Genomic DNA, 24946 nt, shown 5'->3' with positions numbered 1-24946 from the left:
GAAGATGTGTGTTTATATATATATATATATATATATATATATATATATTTATTTTATATGTACTGTATGTACAGTACATTTATATATACACACATATATACATATACACACATATATACATATATGTATACATATATACAGTACTTACAGTATATACATATACAGTAATATAAAAAAGTAATTTTATCTAATAAAAAGGAAAAGGCTGCTAACTAATGATGGCGGACATGGCACTCAGATGAGTTTGCACTCAATTCTCAATTGTATTTTGTTTGAACTAATTATACCATGCTGGGTTTCATACAAATTCCTACTAAATATTTGTGAGAAGAGGCTCCTTTGAAAGAAAGAAATGTGCTGGAAGTGACGTCCAGCGGGTCAAAACAAAAACATTAAAATAGTTGACCCCTAAGTAATCCTAAAAAAATGTGTTTGCTACTAATTACCATTCATTGTTGATACAACAAGCAGTTCATTTGGAATATCAAACAGTCAGGGAGTGAGATGCCAAAGGGGATAACAAAAATGTGAGCTCTCTACTAATTACGCTAATTGATTTTGTACAAATGATATGAAAAATTTGCACCTTTGGCATGTGAAATGCAGTATAGAAAGTGAGGTGACACAGGAAGCATCCATCATATTCATGATACTACAAAAAACTCTCAAAAACCTTTACAAAAATGTTATATCTTTGGAATTGATGTCGTCGAGTAGGTCAAATATTGCTAAAAAAAAAAAAGTGTGAGCTTTCTACTTATTACCCTGTTTTACATTTTGTACATAATCCTACTAAAACTAAGTGACAAGAGACTCTGGAATATCGTGTGTAGGATGTAAGATAATTGCTGACTGCGAACAGCCAATCAGGCAACAGGATGACATCACATGACTTCTGTAACCATCAATAAGTGCTTTTACTGATTCAAGATGGCATCAACATGACAAAAGGATTATTAAAGTAAACAACGCGAGTGTCAAACACCCCTGACCAACTTTCACAAAGCCGTCACGTATCAAACAACAACAAAAACAAAAATCGTGTCCTGAGCTCTTTTACCAGAACTTCACTGATTGTCAAAATCTTGGCTGTCGGCGTAACACTTGCATCTTTGGGTACCATCGAAGTTTCTTTTGTTCTTAAATTACCAGCTTTTTGTTGTTGCTGTTTTGAAAAATGGATTCATAAAGATGCAGCAAAAGTATTGGGATGAGTCAAGTTTCAAAAATACAATACATAAGTTATGGCTTCATAAGTTAAACAGGAAGCGGAACGCCCTGTAATATACACGTTTAAATAAGTCTCGCTGCTCAGTGCGTCTCTGTATTGTCGTATAGAAAAAAACATAAAAACATGCCAAATGCAGAGGGGAAAAAAAAGCCTTAAAGGACCAATCGGGATGAAAGACACGCAAAAGAAGAGAAAAACAATTACACTACCACATTAACGTCTGAATTTTACAAAAAGAAAATCATATATTTGAGGAAAAGTCAAAATATTTCAAGCTATTTTGAAAAAGCTATTTGAAAAAAAATATATATATTTTTGAGGAAAAAAATATATTGCCAAGAAAAGCTGTGCTTTTTAGAATAAAGTAAAAGTACATATTCAAATCAAGGTAAATACATTAGAGATAAAAGTTGAGAAAAAAAACCAAGAAAATTTGATGAGTTAAGTCATTTTTAAAGGTTTTCAAAAAGCCTTTTTTGTAAGGAAAAAGTCCAACATTTGGAGGAAAAAAATAGTTCATGTCAGTCATGTTTTTGTGGTCATATTTGAAAAAAAAAAGTTGTATAGTGTTGATACAATCCTATCATTGGGAAACAAGTTTTAAAACTTTTTTTTAGAAAGTAAAAGGACAATTTCTAATCCTACTTTTGAAGATTTTTTTTTTAAAAAGCGCTGTATACTTGGAAAAACATTTAAAATCAAGAAAAGTCAGATTTAAGATTTTTTTCATTTATAGAAAGTAGTATATTTTGGGGAAAATTTGTATATTTAAGAAAAATGTGAAATGTTAAAAGAAATATGTATATTTGTGAAAAAGGTTGCACATTAAAAAAAAAAAAGAAGAGAAGAAAAGTTGGAAAATTAAGAAACAAAATTGACGTATTTGTGAAAAAGGTTGCATACATTTGAGAAAATGTTATAATTTCGAGAAAATATATTATATAATTATTATATAATATAATATATAAAATAAATATAAAAATATTTTTGAGGTCAAAGGTTTTTTGGGCAGAGTGTTAGATTGTTTTTTCTCTACTCAAAATGTTTTTTTTTGCATATAAAAATGTATACTTCAAATCCAAAAGTCATAGTTGAGATATGTAATATGTGTATTTTCCCCAAAAAGTCACACACAGTTGACTAAATGTCCTATTTTCAAGAAGAGTTGCTAATGATTTTTCCCCTCAAAATATACAACTTTATGTCGGTAAAGTTCCGACCTCATTGTGGTAGTGTAATTAATATTATTGTTTTGCTCTTTTGAGTTTGTGCCTCCCCCACATTGGTATTAAAGAGATACAAAAAAAGTCTGTTAGGAAGGATGTGCTGCTTATTGCTGCTTCAAGCGCTTTGGTCCAAACATTCCAGGAAGACAAGTTCGCACAAGTCGGGACGAGCTGCTTTAAACAATAAAAAAAAAATCCCTTTTCAGTCAGGCATTCAGTAGGGCCTCCACACGGCCTCATCCATGCGTCCCCCCGTGTTGAGGACGGTGGGGGAGTTGCTGTGGCTCCCGTCTCCCGTGTCCACACCGCCGTCCGCCTGGCTGGGCAGGTTGGGGTTGACCAGCGAGGTCCCCGTGGAGGCGCTGGTGCAGGGCGGGGGTGCCACGCGCGAGGGCGAGCGCTCGCCGCCGCCCGACACCATGGAGATCTGGTAGGACCCGGACGAGGCGCCGTAGTACAGGTAAGGGGTGCTGCTGGTCTGGAAGGGTCCGCTCTGGTTCTGCGTGGAGCCCGGGTAGGGCGGCGGAAGGTAGGTGTGGTAGTGGGGGCCCCCCAGCGTCATAGCGGAGGTGACGGGTGGCGTGTAGGTGAAGGTGGCCGGGTAGTGCATGCGAGGACTGCTGAAGCGACTCTCCGCCAGGGAGGACAAGCCTGGGAACTGCCGCTCAAACTGGCCCGGGAACGGGCTCAGGTCCGAAGAACCTGAAGGCAAGACGGCAACAAAAAAAAGTTAGGAATAGCGCCGCGACCGGTTTGATTGACCAAGTTTGTTACTAAATATATTGACTATCGAATACATTTTTTCCATTCAAATGAATTGAAATGCCATTAATCTGTACCAGCCTGCCAAAAAAATCCCATTTTTTTCCCTTACATGTTTTTAGTGAAGAAAAATAGCACTGTATTGTAAAAAGAAAATGGGGCCCAGACGATTCATTGGCTTGTATTAATTCTTTAAAAAAACTTGGGACAAAGATTATAATGTTCAAATATAACCAGACCTAAAAACAAAAAAAAAGATCAGATGCTTTTTCTGTAGTTAAATACTACAGGACAAAGTATTATAAAACAGTCAAACATTCTGCTGTACTTTATGTTTTCATAATAAAAAATGGTTAACTTCCTTTTACATTTGCAAGACTGTTAAAAGCGTTAAAATGTTTCAAAGGTTGCAGAATATTCAGACCCCCCCCCCTTTCTATTGGCACGATTTCCTTTGGGTGGAATAAATGTGACTAAAAATGCTTGTATTGTTTTATTCATCATCTTCTGTCTCGCCGGCCGACGCTGACAAAGCGTTTGCATGTTTACGCATATTTACGTGTGTGAGTGTGTGTGTGCTGTACATACACACAAATGTGTGTGTGTGTGTTGGGGGGATGAATGAGGAGCAGCACATGTGGAAACACTTTGTGCAAGAAACAGTTTCCATGAGATCCATAATGAGGCGGACCCCGGCTCTGATGTGGCTCCGACGCTCGCCTCCCGTCGGCTCCAGCGAGTGCGCGTTTGCGTGAGTGTGTGTGTGCGTGTGTGCGCTACATCCCCCCAAAAAGTACCCCGCAAAACCACTAACTGGCTGCGGGGAGCACGGCGCTGGGTGCAGAGTTTAAGGAGAATGGGAGGTCTCCGCCGTACCCCCGTGCCATGCAGCCCCCCCGTGCAACGGCCCCCCCCGTTTGTCTCCCTCAGTGGTTTAGTCCAGCCACGGCGCTCTTATCATAAATCACAAGGCGTCTTCCCTGTCACCACGTCTGCTGCGAAAAGAGGACGAAAACGAGGGGGGGGTGGCCACGTGGAGAGAAAGGGAGGGGCTCAGTGTGTTTACATGCAAGTTAGCGTCACGTAGCATATGATGCTAATTAAAAGACCCCCCCCAAATTTCCTCTTATTATTCTAGAAGGTTATATAAAATGGTTACGTCACATTTATTTCTCTAGACGCTTCTAATGTAGCATATGTACATCATGTCATACACTCTTCATTTTCAATATTTAATGTCTGTATGCCTCTAATACATATATTTATATTATATGTAATGTATTAAGACTTTGATGTAGTATGTTTAAAGTTCTGTACAGCTAATGTAGCATATTTTCTTCCCATTTCATGTCTTCTATACATTGGAGGTTGCATATTTAATGCATGTAAATGAAGCACATGACCTGAATGTTGTCAGCTACGTGTCCGTATCACATTTGAGCGGTCGGGTTGCGTTTCTTCAAGGTGTCAACATGTCAACCGGGGTGCGTGTGAGGTAATGAGTGAGTGTGTGGCGGGGCAGGCTCTGAGAGTTTGTGGGGTAAGTGTAATTTTTGTTTGTTTTTTGCTTAGTGGGTATTTATGGCGTGGGTGAGATTTGTTTTGAGTGTTTTGGTGAGTGTGAGGGTTTTTTGGTGTGTGCGCGACTTTTTGTTTTTTTGGGCACATGTCAGAGCGGCACCTCATACGAACGAGAACAAAGAGTGACAAAATGAAAGCCGACCAGGGGAAAGTCCAAAATCATCAAGGCAGCTGACTGCGTTTGAAACATGGCAGTGAGTCAACAGGTGTGCAGGGAGAAAACTTGTCTGGCGGCATGCTGGGACTTCAAAAGGAGCGCTTCACTTTTCTTTGACGTACAAACTGTGAGCCAGATACAAACAAGCCGACTTATGCAATTTGGCACGCTGCCTTAATTTGTGAGTGAGTGCAGAAGAGCAACATATCGTCCCTCAAGACATTTTATTGGTCTGTTATTAAGCGGCCAGCCTGTCATTATGGCGGATCGGCCCTCTGGGATCAAAGGATGACTGTCGGGCAAAAGAGGAAACAAATCCACACATGAAGGACTTGTGTACTCAAGTGTTGCTCCGCTATAACATGGTTCAAGTAAATGTATATGCTTCTGCTCAATTAGCAGTTGTTAACATCACCTTAACACCTTTGTTGATTTCTGTTAGCCTGTCTCAAGCATGTTAGCATTAAGCTAGCAGACTCTCATTTGATCAAATTAGATGGTTTGCTTTGACATTTGGGCTCTCAAGTACAGCGTTTCATTGAGACACATCTCTGTTTTTCAAGAACTTCTGGGTTATTTTTATAAGACTCACAGGCATATATTCTTTATCCTCTGCAAATGACTATTACTACTGCAGCTTAGTGAGAAATTGAGACCGTCTTCGATATAGATGCGTGAGCCTAACCTGGCAAGCGTCTGGGCACGTCGCTGATGGAAGGCAGGCCCGTGCCTCTGCTGGAGGAGAGCGGGGCGGTGGAGTGCACCGAGGGGGACGCCATGGGACTCAGGTAGGACGGGTACGTCTGCTCGTACGACCACGGCGGCGACGACTGCGACTGACGCGGGTCTGATGGAGTAGAGAGGAAGAAACAGTAAGCGTTGCGTGGATGCTGTGTCTGAAGGACTCGGTCTGAGTCCTTCGGAGTGTTTACCTTCCCAGAGAACAACTTCTTGCTTGCCTTATAAAAGGCAGCAGCATGTAAACAAGCAGCAAAGCGAGCTAAACCAGGGGTGAAAAAACTTAGGTGCTCAAGAGTCACATATTTGATGTTTTAAAAGCGACACATGGGTCAAGTGTGAAATGTTCCTAATTAAAATACTAATTCATTTTCAGTTTTTTCATTAGGGCTGAACGATTTTGAAAAATAATCGAATTGCCATTTTTTTCCCCCTCAATATAGCGAATGCGACTTAATGGGCGATTATTTTTATTCAAGGTCCTACTCCCATGTATTTTTTTTAATAACAAACACAAGAAATACATGAACCTATATTACATTAAACAATATCGGATTTATTATTCATAAATGTTTTGGTATTATAGGTTCGGCGTACACTAAAATGAAGACAAATGAACGTTCGACTACAGTCCGATGTCGATTTGAATTCAATTAATTGTTTAGCCCTATTTTTGATTGTATTATATGTGATGACTTGAATTAATCAATGATTTAATAAAATATATATTTTTTAGTATTACCGGTGATCTGCGTCTGTCCCTGTGTTGTGAACGAGTTGGGCGCCGCGTTGAGCGCCGGTCGCTGGGCCTGGGCGGGCACCGTCACGCGGACCCTCATCCTCTCCAGCTCGCTCAGGCGGTCCGAAAACAGGCCCGACTTTGGAGGGTCCTCCAGCTTCTGACGATGCCCTGAGGACGCAGCGCAACGCTTCGGTTACATTTTGTACATATGTCATGTTCCAAAGACTTAGTCTAGACTTAAGTGGAGGTAGTATGAGTTAACAGTGACTTTAGTGACGGTAATGCAAGTTCATATTGATTTAAGTGTAGCTAACAGGATATAAGTGTGATTTCAGTGGCAGTAATAATAGCTAAAACTAGTGACTTGGAGGTAAAACGAGTTGATCGTGACTTAACTGACGGTAATATGTGTTATGTGACTTAAGTCTAGGTAACAAGTTAACAGTGACTTCAGCAGAGGTAAAACAACTTAAAACCCCACTTTGAAACCCCAATCTGAGTCTGAAACCTTACTTTGAAACCCTAACCCTAGTTTAAAACCCTGCTTTGAAACTCTAACACTAGTCTGAAACCCTATTTCGAAACTCTAATCCTAGTTTATAATCCTACTTTTAAACGCTAACCCTAGTTTGCACCCTAATCCGAGTTTGAAAACCTATTTTGAAATTTGAATGCCGTTTAAAACCCTACTTTGAAACGCTAACCCTAGTTTAAAACCCTAACCCGAGTTTGAAACCCTATTTTGAAACCTAAAACTAAAACCCTATTTTGAAACCCTAACCCTAGTTTAAGATCCTACTTTGAAATCCCAATACAGTTTAACATCCTACTTTGAAACCCTTGTGGAATAAGTGTTAATCCACTCGTTTTTAGCCATTCAGGGGGCGGCCATTTTGTTTTCTGTCGACTGAAAATGACATCACAACTGAGTCCATTGCGTCCTTGTCATTCAAGTTTGATTTGACCAAGTAATACAGCATGAAAACTTATTTTTCACACTTGAATGCCAGTCCAAATGTTAGACACAACCTAATCTTTTGTCTTTTATGACAGTGACAGTTTGACACAGGAAGTTATTCTTTTTTCCCCCCAGAAATTCCAGTTTGAGTCAGTTTCAAGCGCGGGTGACTCTGGATCCTCTGACTGTGAGAGGAAGCCGTACGCTCGTTAAGCCGAGGCCTGTTCGTCAGGTAAACAGAGTTTCTCACGCCACGCCGCCATTATCCCTACAGGAGACGCTCGCCCTGCCAAAAATATTCTCGCCTCGCTCTCTTCCTGCATTCCTCTGGCAAAATTTTGACACCCCTTTGTCACCCTTGCGCAGAGGCGTGACTTAACTGTATCTAACACACGTTCCCATAATGGGCCACATGCTCACTCGTCTGGCTTTTATTTCTGGACTCAGGTGTGGACTCTGGCAAGGACATTGATTTTTGTTTTCTTTTGATGCCGCGCAGCTTTCAGACAACGGCGGAATTCCCGCCGCGCTTTGGCACAACTCCAGCTGGCCCGCTAACAATCGTCACTCACAATCCAGATAAACCTGCTTACGGGGGAGACGACACCTAACCAGGTCGAGTTTGCTGGAAGGCGAGATGGAGTTAAAAAAAAAAAAAAAGATCAAAAACTTTGCACCAGCTTTTTCCTTGCTCCTTGTGTCTTCAGAAGTTGCTCGGACACTGCGGTGGCAAGGCTTGGCTAAACTAGCCCCGTTTACAGTGGATCCTCCATTGTTTTTTTTTACATGGTCTCTCTTATCCCTCTGTTGTTGTCAGCAAAATAAGTCAAAATACAGCACATGTTAAAAAAAACAACACGTGGCACATTCATGACATTTAACTATGGACCGGTTGACTTGTTTATAAAAAGCTATTCCCTGCGCACGTCTTGACGGCTACAATTTGAGACATGGCCTAAGTCTATTTTTTTTCTTCATTTTTTCCAGAAAACATAAAATACTGACCCAAATACTGATTCTATTAAGTAACGTACAGCCATGTTGTTCATTGTGTTGATGTTTTTTGTTATCTACAATTAGGTTCTTTTTAAAAGTAATTTCCTCAAATTGCAGCCTCTGCTTGAGTAGATACCCAGAAATACTACTGATTATGTCATCCCCTGAAAAAAACAAAAATAAGCAACCTGCCGCCCCCACCCCTCCTCCCAACAGACTATTTCTACAAATTATTGTTAAATTAAAAGTGAAATTATCTTATATCTACAAATTGGTCCAATTCTCAAAGTCAAATAAATCCACAATTGTTGTGTTTATGTTGTTTCCACTATTTACGATGGATTTTTTAAAAAGGTTTATTTCTTCAAATAGTGGCCTCTGCTCTAATGAATGACCAAATTAATCGTCATCCACTGAAACAAATACAAATAAATCAAATGGCACACCCCAAATACACCATTTCCAATCTGCTCTAATTCTGCACTTTCCAAGCAAATCCATATTTATTGTTTTCATGTAATTTTCACAGATAATTAAGGTCTTTCATTTGGGAAGAAAGTCCCGGAAATTAAGTCACAAGACATTGCATAATCCAAACATCCCCCGACCACGTCTCGTCACACTGCCCCCGTCACATGTCTCACATTGTTGCCACAGGGCTTCTTGTCCTCCCTGCAAAGAGTCGCTATGCTCATGAATGCTAAGAGGTTGCCTTTTAATAACACACTCGAAACCATGTGACTGACTAACAACTAATGGATTTATTCTGTTCGGACCCTTAAACAACAAATTCGGTTTCTTGGGAACCCAACACCGGAAGAGTCCAGCTAAATTTATCGCGGTTCATCATTTTTTTTTACATTTACCAAATACGGAGTACCTTGTTTCACAAATATCTGTACTTCTAAGGATTGAGTGTCAGTACTTTAGCCATCTCTACTTGTAAGGTGGACTTCCACCTCCTGAAATGTTTGATTAAGCACAATTACATGCTTTTTATGGCTTTCTAGGAAGCATTTTCTTTCTTCTGCGGGTCTTAATTATGCCTTGTACACTGCCAGAGCCAAGCTCATGTCTCAGCTGTTTTATCGGAACTCTGGTCAGGCTGCTGAGCAATGAGCCCGGGGTGTTTCAAAAGAAGTAGGAAAAGGGGCTGGATCATTTCACCCACCATTGGGGAAAGTCCCCGACATTCCCATCATCATCATCATTATCATCATCATGATCAACAGAGATGGCAAAAGTGGTCACACTCTGTACATGGCTAAAAGTAAAGATACTTGTGGGGGGGAAAAAAATGACTGGAAAAAGGAGAAATACAGCGAACCCCTATTCATGGAGATTCATGGGAACGAGCCCTGCCATGAATAGTGAAAAAGGTTGACATTGGACTGCAATTGCCTAGAGCTGTCACAAGCTGGCAACAAAAGACAACGTCTAAGTGAAGTTCCTCAACTCACTTCAAAATTATCCCTCGGCATTAAGGTGCCACCAGACGGCCAGATAGCCTACAAAGCGAGTAAAAATTACGGATATGTTTTCAAATGTAGGGAGTAGTAAAAAGTCTGAAAAATGAATAGTACTTAAAAACTACTTATGCACAGGAAAAAGGTGCTTGTACTTGGTTACTTTCCACCATTGGAAAGTGGCAGTGGAGATTAGTGATAGCGTTCTCCCTGCCACTTCCTTCCCTGACCCAGCCGGCAGCCGGAAGCTAGCACAGATTCGCACCAGATGTGCGACCGCATGCAAACGCAAGTAGTCGGAAGAACAGTGATCCAAAAGGACTTATTATTCCAAGTGAGGCTCTGTGGCACGCCGGGCTTGGAGAAAAGCAGGCAAGGAGAATAAATAAAATGTGTGATGATAATTAATGAAGTTGGTTTTCCCTTCACGGACAAGGCAACCATTCGTGTCGGGGATTTGCAGTGACAGCCGGGCTAGTTACGCTCTGCTGCCGGCGCTACCTTAGCTTTGCTCAGCCTTGACAATTGTAAAATCAACATGACTTTATCCAGAACTGAGCAAAATGTCAAACAGAGAGACTTTGTGGGTTTCCTCTTGAATTATGCTAAGCTAGGCTAACACTGCCTCACCCTGTCACTTCAGTTTGAAGCTCTTTTATCTTATTTTAGTTTATCGCCGGCTTGAAAGTTGGGAAAACAGGGCTGACACTTGTCTAGAATCAAGAAAATAAATGCAGAGTGGAGATACTTGTGGTTCCACCTTGATTTATGCTAAGCTAGGCGAATGGCGCCGTTCAGAAACACAAGACTGCAAAAGCTATTTTAGCATTGCTTAGATACAGACTTTAGTTAATCCGAGTTGGAAAAACAAGCCTGGATTTGTGTGGAATCAAATAAATTAATTTTAAACAGAGACTTGTGGGTTTTACCTTGATTTATGCTACGCTAGGCTAACGTCATCGCAGCCTCACTTAATAGTGATTTATGATTAATTTTAAGTCTAAAATCCTTCAGCTTCATGCATGACTGCAGGCTGCTGAATTAATGTGAAAACTATGAGAAAGACAAACACTGGTGTGATGTCTTTAACTGGAATTCTTTTATGCATGTAGACAGCTGGACTAGTTTTACTCTCTGCTTGAAGGCATTTGAGAACACAAGACGCCAAAGCTATCTTAGCTTAGCATTGCTCAGCCTTGGGATCTGCAAAAACAAGCCTGGCTTTGTCCAGAATCGAGCAAAATAATGTCAAGCGGTAAGTCTTGTGGGTTTGCAATTGATTTATGGGGGCTAACGTCACCTTATGGGAATAAAATAAAAAAAAACCCAAATGCTGTCTTAGCTTAGCATTGCTTAGCCTTGACAGTTGGAAAAACAAGACCGGCTTTGTCCAGCATCAAGCAAAAATACATTTTAAATAGTGAAACTCACAGCCATTTTCGGTTATCATACTTTTGCCTCTGTTTTTGTCGCCACAATTCTTTTCGTTTAGTAGAACTTTTAGTTCTTGGTACGTCCCATTCCTTTGGCCAACTACGTACATCAATCCATCCAGTTTCGTAGCCATGTTGCACAGTCTTTTCAGTTCTAATATGGTTGTCATCACTCTCACTATTGCCTTTTCATGTACCTTTTTTGTGTCGGATTAAAGTTAGAGTGCGTTTTGTGGCAGACTAAGGCCTCACTACGTGGTGTGTGTGGATGTCAATCACCCATGAATTCAGTTCTATTTTAAATTCAGAGGCCTCACAATGACCATTTTTTTTTTTTGACGTCATGAAGTATTCCAGTAGATGACTTCCAGAGGAAAAAAAGTGTGGAGTTAGGCTGGGCTGAAGGCAGGGTGACAGCCAGGCGCCCGTCCGCCGTGGGGGTCTGGTATCAAGGGAAGAGGGATTGGAAGAAATGAGGGCAGATGATAAAACCAGAGATGGAGGGAGGAGAAGGGGAAAAAAGAGGAGGGGGAAAAAAGAGGAAGAGGAAAAAGCGAGTGAAAAGGAGCCGTGCTGACTGCGGTGGAACGCTGCCAGGCGTCTGTGTGGTCCGGCCGGGGAAGGGAAAACGCGTGCATACACACACACTCACACACACACACATTATACACTTATGTATATAGACGTCCAGGACAGTTCCCCCAGGCGATACTATGATTTCACGCAAAAACACATTAGAAATGATTCAGAACGGGAGAGCAGATTTTTATTTCTTTTCCTCACTTTTCCTGCCGCCCGCTGAATGATTTTGTGTTTAGTGTCACACATGCATACTGCGCCCACAGACACTCACGCGCACTCACGCACGCATTCACACACGCACACACACACACACACGCCCTCCCGCAGACAAACTCACTAACTCTGATTCAGTCGCTCGCTCACACGCACGCACTTGGCACATCTTCAGGGAACTTCAGACAACTGACTGGCTGCTTCAAGAAAAGCTTTGTTTCTTTTTTTCTTCCTCTCTTCTCAACCTACTTCCTCACTTCTTTACTGTTGATTTTTAGTTGAAGTGTGACTTTTAATTATCAGTGATGACACACAAGCACACAAAAAATACACTAACTGGACACTTCTGAGATTGGATACAACAGGAAATGTATGATGGAGGAGAACCACAATGCAAGAGTCTGTTACTTTGTTGCATTCATTTATTAATTAATTATTCCTGTAAAATTGGTTAGTTAAAATGTGTATTTATTTCATTAAAAATCAATATATTAAATGTAAAGATTTATAAATATTGGTAAAATAAAGTATAAATCAAATTCAACGTGTTTTATTTGAATAAAAATTGGGTTTATTAATTCTAATAAAATTAAATACCATACAAATGAGAACACAAAATTTCAGCAAAACCAGGTAAGAATAATAAGAAAAACAATAATAATGATGATAGAAATGCTCACTTCCTTTGATTGACACTTTCATTTTGACCAATGTCTATTATTGTGCTCATACCCAGAGCCATTCATAATATTTTGACCCTCTGCACAGCCTTAAAATATTCATATTGTAAAATCTGCTTGCCAAACTCTTGTTGACTGTTTATAGTATTGATAATTCCCAAAAACAATCACTCACAACCTTTGACATGGTCTATCGTCAGCTCATTGGACTTGGCGTCCCGCAGGGCTCTGTCTTAAATGACCTGTTGTTTTTGTTAGATCAAATAATTGAATTCCTTTTAAGTGTCTGGTTAATTTTGATAAACATGAGCAGCATAAAAGACATTCAAGTTACAATGCAGCCGGCAACAATTACTAAACATTTGGCTTAGGCAAAAAAGGGAATTTCCACAGTATGATTTTGAGTCATGACGATTGTGAAACCCTGTTTTTTCCCCTCGCATATCAAATAATTGACAAAATTATGTGTTTTCTACTTTTCCAGGCCTTACCATTATCTGATCCACGTTTTACCCTTTGAAAATTAATTTAGAGGGGGAGGTTCTTTCCACCCCCTTGCTTTTTTTTTAACTACTATCAGGACACTATGTAATAATAATGGTGTCAATTTTTTAGGGTACTATTTGGGAATATACAGCCTTTTTTGTCATAAAGTTGTCAGTGCGTCATTACGTCACGTTATACAGATGAATGGATTTTAATGCCTGTGTGTGTGCGGGACCGTATGTGTGTCTATATGTGGGGTTTGTAAGTAACCACTAATATGGTCTGCAGAACCGCTGCCTCCTCACCAGACTTGTTAACACTCTGACCTCCACAAAACACACACACGCGCCGCACTCAGCCACAAAGCTAACTTTGAGTGACACCACAATGTTTTGTGTCACCTCTCGTGTGAGTGTACCATCAATTTGATTGATTAACTGAAGAGTTGCCAGGAAGAATTGTGCGCTTTTTGCTACCGTTTTGTGTGTGTGTCTGCGTCTCGCACACACAAAACACACGAACACTAGCACACCTGGGCCTGCGCGTGGCCACTCCCTGCCACCTTTTAGCTGCAAATGACATTTAATGAGGCCTATTAGTTGCACTGTGCCTGCACTCTGCTAATGACACCATTACCATACAATCACACACTCATAACATGTGTCCTGAGCCACACGCACAAACACGCGCACACACACACTAGGGGCTACACGACATCAGATTTTTTTAGTTAGTTGACGCTATTGTGATTAAAGTCGAGTCTGTCGACTTTGCTTTGACATCACTCATATAATGACATCATTGATATTGATTCTGATAGCTTTGATCGTTTTTATGAACCGCAAAGCTTTGTTAACATACATTATTTGTTGCGGAGTCTCATTTGTTGGCCACCAAACGACGGCCTAAAAAAAGTCATGTGACGCGCGGCAGCAGATGCACAGGAAATGCTTTTGATCAAACACAGCGATCAAACGTGCGTGCGTGTGCGTGCGTGAGTATGTGAGTGAGTGTGTTCTTGGCAGCGCTAGCAGCTTTCCTAGCGGCAGGAACGACATTGCTTGCTAAGGCGAGTGTCTGCCGGCTCCACTGTGTCCCGGTGCCACATGTGAGCCTTGTTTGTGACATCGGTAATGATTTTTTTTTCTTCATTTTTCATGCATTTCTCAAGAAGGAGGCAAACAGCTGCATGCCAGACCAGCTGGCACTGACGGCTCAACTATAGTAAAGCCCCCCCCCCCCCCCCCCCCCAACTTCCTGCTCAGTTGTTTTTATACAGCCTATTAAAAGGAGCTGATGCTAGCATTCTTGCTACCCGGTGTAGCCTCTTGGGAATGTTTCACCTCACTGTCTTGGTGCCTACAGTAAGCCAGTGTGGGAAAAGCACTGCACAGTGTTCCCCCTCTGTATCGAAATTCATTGTTTGGGTCAGGGACAAATCAACTTATACCATTAAAATGAATGCAAATGCCACTGATGTGCCCAAGCCTCACCCCAAATTCCAAAGACGACCTTAGGTTTTGGGGAGCTGTTGAGCCAGGCGCTTTACGCTTTAATGGGTTAATTCATTGCGGCTCCTTCAGGTGTGTGTGACTTGGCCACCGGAGGCAGTATTATACAATCATGCTGAAAAACTCATGAGTCTCAACTACTTAAAGTGACCAAATAAGTTACTGTGATTTTTGTTCATTTTTCACAGACGACAAAGAGTAAATACTTGTGAACGGGAGTATTTTTATCTTGTCAGTGTGTACATTTTGTGTTCAAAAATGCTTATGAAAGCAACACATCGCCACAGATGCTATTTGTTGGCCTGTCTATGGTGTTTCCCGTTATATATACGTTAGCATTAAGCTAGCACACTTAAAGGCTAACTTGTGTGGTTGTTTTGAATACACATGTAGTCCTCTTTGTTATATATTTAGTCAGACAGTAAACTTTAACTGGGAGTGGCATTAAAGTCATGACGCTTGTATCTCAAGGCACCACTGTACAAGCAAGTCAGAAAAAAGGTGAATTTGTGAATTGAGAGTATTCCGGGATAACACTTGAACATTTCAGCGTTTAAATATACAATGTTTATTTTGTGTTTTATGTGTCAGTTTTACAGTAAAGTTAACCGGCTTGAAGCAAGCATGCTGTGCCTCTTATTTGGAGAACTTTTCAAGTGGGAGAATGAACACTACTGAATACTTAAGTGTGTTTTAATAAGTTTATGTGTGTTTGAATAAATATCAACATGTTTAAAGCGTCTGGGAGGGATAAAACAAAAAAATAAAAAAATATCAACAAATGTCAAATGGGCTCAACTCTTCAATGAACGGTAGTGTTTGTCAACGGACTTTGGTTAGCAACAAAGTCCAAATACCATGTGAGTAAAAGTACGACTTTTATGCCTGACGCGGGGGCGTGTGCATTGCGTGTACTCACTCCTGGGCTCTCGTGGTCCGTCCACCGTAACCTTGATGGCTCTGTGGTAAGTGGCGACTTGCGGCGGGTTGGTGAACACGGTGATGGTCAGTGTGAAGCTTTTGCCTGCGGCGACATCAAAATGACATCATCATCATCACTATGACCAAAGTTGACGCGCCATGCGCCTCAGGGACAACGCAGCGCATTCAACACAAACTGGGGGTGAGGGGCTTTGGCGAGGAGTCCTGGTGGACAACGCCGGCTTGTGTGAGAGGCTCTCGATTCGAGGAGACACTGTGGCCTTATGTGGCCTCTTTTCAAGAGTGAGTGGGCTCTTTTAATTGGCACTTCCTCTCCCTAAACAGTGAACACGCGCTGTCGCAGTTCGCCATTTGCGACTCTTTCAACGTTTCAATTTTTTTTTTTTTTTTTTTTACAGTCTACAGGCAACTTGGAATTTTGAGTTGAGTGAAGTTGGAGTTATGCTGCAACAAATAGGACGCCCTTTCAGTGTAATACGAAACCACATTTTCCCGTTTTAGCATTCAATGCTACCAACATACCTGTGAGAATTGTTGCATGCTCGGTTTGAATGTGTTGCTGGACTGTCCGGGTTACAGTGGCAGTTGTTTGAAAGTTTGGAATTACTATAACATCTATGTTAATTTTTATCGGCCCATCTGTGGCATTTTGCATGTCAAGTTTAGCATTTAGCTAGTAGACGCTCGTTAGAAAAAACGTGGTTTGGTAGAACAATTTAGTGTTTGAATACGTGTTTTTGTTTTATGTGCCAGTATTTCAGTAAACTGTGGTGAAATGATGAATGAACACCTTGAAGCAAGCACACAAGCGCTTTGGATTACTGTGCAAGTGAGTCTTTTAGCTCCCTAAAAGTGATATGATATGATCGTCTTACATTTCTCAACAGCAAGACACTGAGAACAGGCGTTAGGGAATACTTTACAAAGTGTATTTCAATAAGTTTGAAAGCGTCAATACAATCTCCATTTCACCGATTGGGTTTGGGTTGGGGTAAACGGGGGTTCACTTTAATCCCAACTTTATGTGTGGAAGTGTGTGTCAGCACCAGGAATGCTGTGAATCACAGGCACCAGGTCAGCAACGCTATGAAGCCTTGAAAAGGTATGCATCATGTAACCGTGGTGACGGACGGAGCCGGGTGGGGGACAGGAAACGGGGGCGGGCCCAGGGGTTAAATGCGGCGACTCATCGAGGCAGCTGTCCACGCGTGGGCGACTGGGCGTCCGCTACGCCGACTGTAAACATGAGTCCACATGCGACAGGTGTGCGCCACGTTGGGATGATCAAGTGGACACATCCGCTGGATCGCCTTCCGACTGTATAGATGTTTGCGTAATGATAAACCTTCAACAAACTGCTACTTTTAAAACCCCAAATCTGTGATACAGATGGAGCGTGAACACCTGTAATCAAATTACACCATTTCACTTATTTATACACTTGTATGACCCCAGAACTAATAAATCAACAGACATTATTTCTTATCGGGGAAACACTGATAATAAATCTGAACAACAAGAATCGAAGCAGCATCGTGGAATTAACTGTCTGCCTTTAGAGGTTCCACTGCCACTCTATCAAGTCTAATGACACTATCAAGAGTATCCACTTACGCTACGCTACCTGCGCTATCAATTGTGGCTGTCATGTCCCCGATGTGTCATCAACATCAGCATCCCGCCTCGTCACAGACGGCCGGGTATTCATTTCAGACACCTCGTAGACTGATCTCTCACCCCGGGCTCCTATGTCACTTCCTGCCGCCAGATTCTGTGACATGCGTTTCCGCGGCAACAGGCCAAACACTTTGATAACTGTGCCGCGTTGGACCAAAGACAGACAATGACACAGGTGGTGCAGGTTCTCTTTTCGAAATCATTTTTGAAAGGAAATGTATTACAGCTGATTTTGGGGGGAGTGAATAATGTTTATGAGCATGCTAATTCCCTCCACTAAGGAGGTTGGCTTTTTTTTTTTTGCTGTTGTGAAAATTGAGACAAAGAAATTTGTACTTTTACTGAACCCCAACTTAAATATGAAAGTTAAAACAACTTGTTGCGCGAACTAACATTGTTACCATATATATCGGTCATTCATATAATAAAACTTTTCTAACGTAGATGACTGTTTTAGGCCCAAAAATACAAATTGAGTTCTTTTTTTGGCATAAATGTCCCTTGAACACACATGTCCAATTGAGACCAGATTTCCTCATGCATACATTAGTGCCTTTAGATGCAAGTAATTCATCCCACAGCCATACTTTTAACTTAAAACACTATCACAACTACTGTAAATGACTTCATGAGATGCTGTAATACTGTGTTTTTTTGCAGAGGATAAAGAATATATGCCGTTGAGTATTTTTATTTTGGCTGTATACTCATGTTGATACTACATTTGTGTTATTTCTTCTTCCTACTTACTGTTTCTTCTTCTTTGTGTATTCTTAACAACATTCAGATATATACAGGAGTAGCGCATGCTGATTCCAATTAGGATTGTTTGGCCTTGGCAGAGATTTGCAAATAGAGGCTTTGAATCAGACGAGCACTGGGAGTGGGAGAGACCATTATGTGGTTGCCACGTAAGCGAAGGAGACCACAAATCCTCACCACCTAAGAGTGTGTGTGCGTGTGTGTGTGTGTGTGTCTTCACCTCGACCACTGCGGCCTACAAATCGCAGGTCGTTGAAGCGTGCCACCTGGTTCTTCATCACGCCTGAGGCGTTGCGAAGCTCGGCCGAGTAGTTCTCGTCGTTGCCCGCCATCACCGTCACCACGGTGCCATCGGTTATGTCCCCAAGTGCCACCACCTGGCGCCAAGGGCACAAGCTGACTCAGACTTATACAAAGAAAAATACAGCGAGAAGAGGCAGAGAAGGTCCCAAACTAAGGTCCAGTAATAGTTGTTGTTGCCAGACACATCAATGCTAATTTTCATTAGCCTATCTATGGCCTTCGTATTCAATTTCATCATTATGCTAGTAGGCTTTAATTAGAATAAATGTTTTGGTTTGGTTAAGCATTTTGGTGTTTAAATGTTTCGTTTTATGCGTCAGTTTTACAGGAAAGTTCAAATGGGAGTGACAAACACCTCGAAGCAAGCACGCTTGGCATCTGATTAGGAGAACTTTGCAAGCAAGAGATTGAGAACAAGAGCTATTTTTCTAAAGGGTGTTTTAATAAGTTGAAATGTATTTTATTTTTTTTGTGTTTAAAGCATATGGGAGGGGTAAAACTATATAAGAAGTTTTTTTATATATACACCATGGAAACTGAGTTGGCCTGCTCACTTTCCTTCCAACACACCCTAAATAAAACACCTTCAGTCAATATTCTTAATAATGTTACAGAATTTAAACATTTAACATGTTTAATAATTCAAAAATAAAATGAAGTTGAACATAAATTTTCAAGGTAAATAATTTAAAAATTCTTATTCTAATTTTTTCGTCTAAAATAAGAAGCAGGTAATCTTTTTTTAGGTCCTCTTTGCCCTTTCTTTTCATTAGGAAGACTGAACCGCACTCCTTTCAGAAACCTGACAGTTGGTGTGCCCCCATTTTAAAAAAAAAATAAACAAAACAAAGCCATTTACTTCTCATTTTGTGCCATTATTCCAAGCAATTGATGAGGAAAATGGAACATCAGAGGAACTGGTATAAGCACCCACACATTCTTATGCAATTAACTCGAGTGCAGTCCTCCACCAAAGCTAAACAACATTATTACCCCGCCCCCCTGGAAAATTTGCTGAAAAATGTAGTCAATTGAATTACAAAATCGAAACATTTCTTTTAATCTGCAGGACCTTTATCCAGATCTGCACCAAATGCCACGTGCTTTAAGGACACAAAATATGGCAACATGCCAACTTTCTGGCAGAAATAATTATACAGTACATCTCAGAACTCACATCAAAACACCTTCAAGTCTTAATTTCATAACAGCAAGAAAAACCTCACTGAGGTCTCGTTAAGATTCCTGGAAGGAGATAACAAAAAAAAAATGCTTCGGCAGCTGCTATAACTATCGAGACAGCAATAAGTGCTTGTTCAAAAAAGAAGAAAGAAAAAAAAAATATGAAAAGCTTGGTGTTTGTTTTGCTGCCAAGTAACACATTTCAACACACTTTGACAGCGTTTGATCCATCTGCTATATCTCTGAAACGAGCCTTGCATATGAAAAATCGCACCAGCAATAAGTTTTAAATGTGTTTATAATTGAAAACAACACAGCAGTTATTTCTAACACCCAAATGTATAAGTAATACTTGAAATAAAAAAAAGGGCTATAGCTTTGTGCCAAGATGACACAAACAATTAGTTTTAACATTAATAAATCAGCAGTATAGTAATATTTTATTGAGCCAAAATAAAAATTGTTCAGTACTTAAATTAATTTATGCTATTGTGTTAAAATAAAATAAACGTGTTTTCGGGTTATTTAAAATTTGTTCAATACGTTGTTATTGATAGACACATTTTGATTGTTAATATTTATGCATTTTTTAAAGTGAAATCATGTTAGCTTCGACTCACCTTGAAAGCAACCGGCAGCGTCTTGTTACATCGCCAGTGCGACGGCAGCACGGAGCACAAAAAGTTGGGGCTGTCCGTGCGCACCAGCTCCGCCGGATGGTCGGCGATGATCTCGGCCATGCTGCGGTTCTCGTGGGCGCGCAGCCGCGGCACCACTGCCGCCGCCGAAGCCGCGTCCGCCTGCCCAGCGGGGCCACCACCTCCGCCGCCGCCGCCGCCGCCACCTCCGCCGCCACCCGGGGAGCTCACGTCCGTCATCTTGCCCGCAAGCGGCTGCAAGCTGCTGGACGGCGGGCTGAACCTCCGGCTGGCGCTCGGGTCTACGGGGATGCGCATCACAAACAACGGGGCTGGATTAAAAGCCAATTAAATCGTCTATACGAAAAGAATCAAAAAGAAAAGGGGGAAGAAAAAAAAAAGGAAGGTCGAGATCCTTCCTCTGTAGCACCGCGACTGGGAAAGCCTCCTTTCTGCTGGGCAGGAGGAGGAAAACCACGCGTGGGGAGTGTGAGAAAAAGGAGGAGGAGGGTGGTGGTCGTGGTGGTGAGGGTGGTGGTCTCTGCGGCTTCTTAAAAAGTCGGCGCGCCACCACGCATGTGTGGCTATAAATAACTTCAAATGGACGTCCACGCGCGTGGGGGTATTAAAAATAATATATGTCGGGGCAGCGTCCAGGTGCGTCACAGACAAATTTGAATGAGTTGGCGGGTGTGATTCACGTCTTTAAAAAAGAATCCTCAAAATTAAAGTATGGATGAAAAATTATTGTAAAACTCGAAAGAAAACTTTAAATTAAAAAATAATTCTTAGTCCCCCAATTTACACATGCGCAAGGGAGGAGGATACGCTTTTTCGTGGGCCGGGATTTCCCGTCCGCGTTTTTTTCCTCATTTTTTTTTTTTTTTAATGTGATTCAATATAACTTGAGGGGGCGTTACGCCTCACACACACACGCGTGTACGTACCCGCATGATCCACAGTGACGACGACCGCAACAAAGTCATAAGAGCATACAAGTGTTGCCTTCACGGAGAGCGTCCTCTGAGCACGTGTGCTGCGTTCACGACGTGACGACAGTGCGTGTGTTGCGTTCAGGAAGCGTCCCGAACGTGTGTTTTGCTTTGAGCGACTCCAGCCTGTTGTGTTCAAGGAGCGTCCTCAGTGAGTGTGTATCCGGAAGAGTCTCGAATGCGCGAGTGTGTATGGCGTTCACACAGGCTCAAGTGTGCATGTTGCGTTCAAGGACTAGCCAATCGCGTGTGCTGCGTTCACTGCGCGTAACCAGCCATGTAGGCCTATTAAAAAAAATTCCTCCAACTATAAACTCTTAAAATATCTTTACGTGTACAGAACATACAAGCTAATTAAAATGCATCAAAAGTCACAGTTACTAGCAGCGTTTAAGGCATTATTAATTTTAAAAAAGTAGCATCGAATGGGGGATTTTGACAAGTCATTTTAACGCGTGAAAAAAATAATTACCTGAAATATTTAACCAAACAGAAAATCACCAATTCTAATGTACAAAATAATCCTGAAGGTAGAACAGGCAACAGTACAGAAACTACCGTGTAATTATAAAAGTAAACAAACCAATTACTACTTAATTACAATATGAAAAAAAAAAATCACCAAAGCTTTACTACAAGTGATACTCAGTCGTTACTATCACTATATATATTACACAGTATCACTAGAACATTGTTATTACTATACTTTTACTTTACACTAATATACACAAACAAGGGAATGTGATACACTGTGCTCCCATCTGGTGGGCAAAAACTAACAAAAGCAAAAAGATTATATGCGCAAAAGCAAGCTGCATAGGTTGCCATGAAAAAATGTGTGTGTGTGTGTGTGTGTGTGTGTGTGGTGGTGGTGTGTGTGTGGGGGGGGGGGGTAATACAAAAAACCCCACAATAACACATAGTTGTTCTTGCAATAGAATCACCAAATGAATAAATAAATAAATGTGCAAAATTAAGATATATGGTCCTGAACAAAAATACATAATTCATTAAAAAAGTATATATTTTTAATTACGATGTGGAAAAAAAGATATGCTGAAAGAAACTTTATTCCTATTTTTTTCCCAAATTAAATAAAAAATAAATATATACACTTTTTAAAAATAAAATTGTAAAGTACAAAGTTGTGTCAGTTCTGAAATGTAATAAATATCCACAGGGTAATAGTGTGTGCGTGTCTACTGTAGAGGGCATCATTGACCCTCTGTGAGGCTCTCATTCATTCTCACCAATTTGCCCAACCCCCTGATTAGACATCAGTCTCCAGTCAGTCTCCTGGCTGCCACATCACACACACTAACGAATGTGTGTGTCTGTGTCTGCGCGTCTAATGCCACTGCTGCTTTTCCACTGCACTCAACCAACTTTTATTGCATGCTAGTGCTTTGATTCCTTTCAAAATAAGAGCTGAACGTCAGGCACCTTCAAGGTGGAATATGAATGGAAAACATTTGTATTGCTCCTTATGCAAAACACATACAAGGTACACTATGAGTGTGTGCATAGATGTTACGTTAATTATAAACTTTCAGACAACCGCTACTATAACACACACAGAGCGGCAACACATACAAACTGATCATATATATATATATAAAATACTCACACAACAAATCTCACTGGAGCTTTAGGCAGTTGGGGACCTTATCTGCCACTTATTCTATTACACTACATGTCAGCCAGTAGACCAATGGCACAATGTGGTACCCGAATAAAGGCTCTAGAAAGACTATATTGGGACTTGCCTGGAAACTGTAAAACCCTCGAATTAGCAATATAGCAAAACTCCTACACAGCGATATAGCGGGAGAACACTGTACAAAGTCTGAAAGCACTGACACGCATCTGGCACCTCGTCAAGTGGACGATTGGGTTACATTTCCCCCTCCACGAGCCCGGCGCGGCGGGAATATGCTTCATTTTGTCCCGACGTTCCCAAACATCAGCTCACGGTTCGCAGACGGATGCACGCGAATCGTCGGAATTGTATCTGGAATAAAGATAAACTCCAGGCCAAAAGCGGGAAGCATGCGCACATTTACTAGGAAATTGAACTAAAAACGTTTACATATTACCAGTATTGCATACCTCAGTAAATGAAACTTATGTGAAAAGCAGTAGCTGTCAAAAACATTGAATATTTATTGAAAAAGGTCAATGACAGTCAAGCAAACACGTCACCATATCCTAAACGACGATGAGCGGTGTTTGGGGATTTCTCGGAAATGCTATTAGCCTAAATTGCCAATTCTGTCCTTATTTCTGGAGAGCTGCAATTCCTCGATGGCGTTCAGAGCGCTTGCCTTTCTCGCCTCGGCCGTTGTTTGCTAGCAACGAAGAAGTGCGCATGGTTTTATGATCTATGGGAATATTGGAATGCTGCCACCTAGCTTTCAGTGATGTCTACGTACTGTTGAGATATCACACATGTACATAAACGTTTCTGCCCTGATTCCAACTTGCAGTTGCTTCAAAACACAACTATGTCCATATGCATATGTCTATACCATCGACAGCTAACTAACTAGCATTAAGAGATAACAGCATATAGTTATAATATAGACATACAAAGATGATAGCAAACAACCCGTTATTATTAAATTGAGTGACTATAATAGGCGGGCTCAATTTTGGCTGTTTACTTTCCCTTCTTTTGTTTTTGTGTGTTTTGACCATCAATAAACGTCTGAAAGTAAATTGTGATTGAGGCTCTCCTTTTTTCACTTCCCTCGAGTGGCAGCGTATGTGAAGGTACTACTGTATTATGGTACAAATGCTAAAAACATGACTGCACAACAGAGGCCTGGCCTGTTTTTTACCAGCGTCATCAGCGAGGAGGGGAAAAGACGGGAGGATTAAGGCTCCATTTCACAGCGGTGCATTTTTCAAGACCCTTAATTACAGCTTCTTGGAGAAGGCCGCCGCCGAGGCTTTCGGTTAGCAGAGAGATGTTTCCACGTTGGAGAAGACGCCTGCCAGCGCCGCCAGGTCCGGGATACGGCCAAAGGAGCCAATCAGCGGGATAAAAGCGGGACGGGAAAGGCCGCCCCGGGAGCGAGGCTGGCACCGGAGATGGCCGACCTGCTCGAGGACAACGAATGATGAGGGCAGGTAACCTAACTCTGGGTGACCTCATGGCGGTTCGGATCAGAGCTAAGCCCATAATTAATGTTTGTCACCCGGCCCGTGACATCAGCGTAAGGGTCTCTAATATTCCACTCAACCGCTTCAGAGAGTATAGTGAACTCCTCGTTAAAAGGTGAAAATCTGATCTACAGAAGACATTAAGATTTTTTTTAAATGACATTTACGTATTTAATTATTTTTCTAGTTTTACATAGGGGTGTGCATCTGTCCAATAATAGATGATTCAATACGTCTCTCGATACATAGAGCACGATACGATTCGATTCAAGGACGGTTTCGATTTGATAAGGTTCAGCTCAGTTCGAGAGGGTATGATGCAATGCGGCTCGGAATACTCAACTGGTTCTCCGCAAATTCGCTGAGGAATAACAGGAACAGTATTTTCTTTGGCGCCATCTTGTGGTATCTTGGTGCCAAGCAACTATGTTGAAGCCATTATCTTGCGGCATCTGTATGCAATTACAAACTTTTTGGGGGGGGTATCATTTGCTCACAGATATTCACTTGGCTGTCACGGTCA

General features: G+C 41.3%; 1 protein-coding gene across 3 annotated transcripts; it reads right to left on the bottom strand.

Moving 5' to 3' along the window:
- Positions 1-213: 213 nt before the first annotated feature.
- Positions 214-21351, bottom strand: runx2b (RUNX family transcription factor 2b). Of its 3 annotated transcripts, XM_086018887.1 has the most exons (7): positions 21214-21351; positions 20249-20568; positions 18364-18520; positions 15682-15786; positions 6438-6605; positions 5643-5804; positions 214-3159 (listed from the first exon to the last, which is right to left on the bottom strand). In XM_086018887.1, the coding sequence occupies exons 2-7, from the start codon at positions 20504-20506 to the stop codon at positions 2672-2674; spliced, it is 1338 nt and encodes a 445-aa protein (XP_085875013.1). In that variant the 5' UTR covers positions 20507-20568; positions 21214-21351; the 3' UTR covers positions 214-2671. The 3 variants fall into 3 exon arrangements, with proteins under 3 accessions (XP_085875013.1, XP_085875012.1, XP_085875014.1); XM_086018886.1 differs by lacking the exon at positions 21214-21351 and having other exon boundaries at positions 20249-20705; XM_086018888.1 differs by lacking the exons at positions 15682-15786; positions 21214-21351 and having other exon boundaries at positions 20249-20705.
- Positions 21352-24946: the final 3595 nt, after the last annotated feature.

This window comes from Filicampus tigris, chromosome 20, assembly GCF_054856515.1.
Source record: "Filicampus tigris isolate MCC_2025a chromosome 20, RoL_Ftig_1.0, whole genome shotgun sequence".
Taxonomy (NCBI): domain Eukaryota; kingdom Metazoa; phylum Chordata; class Actinopteri; order Syngnathiformes; family Syngnathidae; genus Filicampus; species Filicampus tigris.
Note: the sequence above shows the minus strand (reverse complement) of the source record. Positions and strands in the feature narration are given on the sequence as shown.

Excerpts from the sequence above, each read along its gene's own strand:
- runx2b (XM_086018886.1), bottom strand. The coding sequence starts at position 20,584 with ATGCGCATCCCCGTAGACCCGAGCGCCAGCCGGAGGTTCAGCCCGCCG. Across the intron at positions 18,521-20,248 it reads CGCTGCCGGTTGCTTTCAAG|GTGGTGGCACTTGGGGACAT; the intron begins GTGAGTCGAAGC and ends CCTTGGCGCCAG. Across the intron at positions 15,787-18,363 it reads TGTAGGCCGCAGTGGTCGAG|GCAAAAGCTTCACACTGACC; the intron begins GTGAAGACACAC and ends ATGTCGCCGCAG.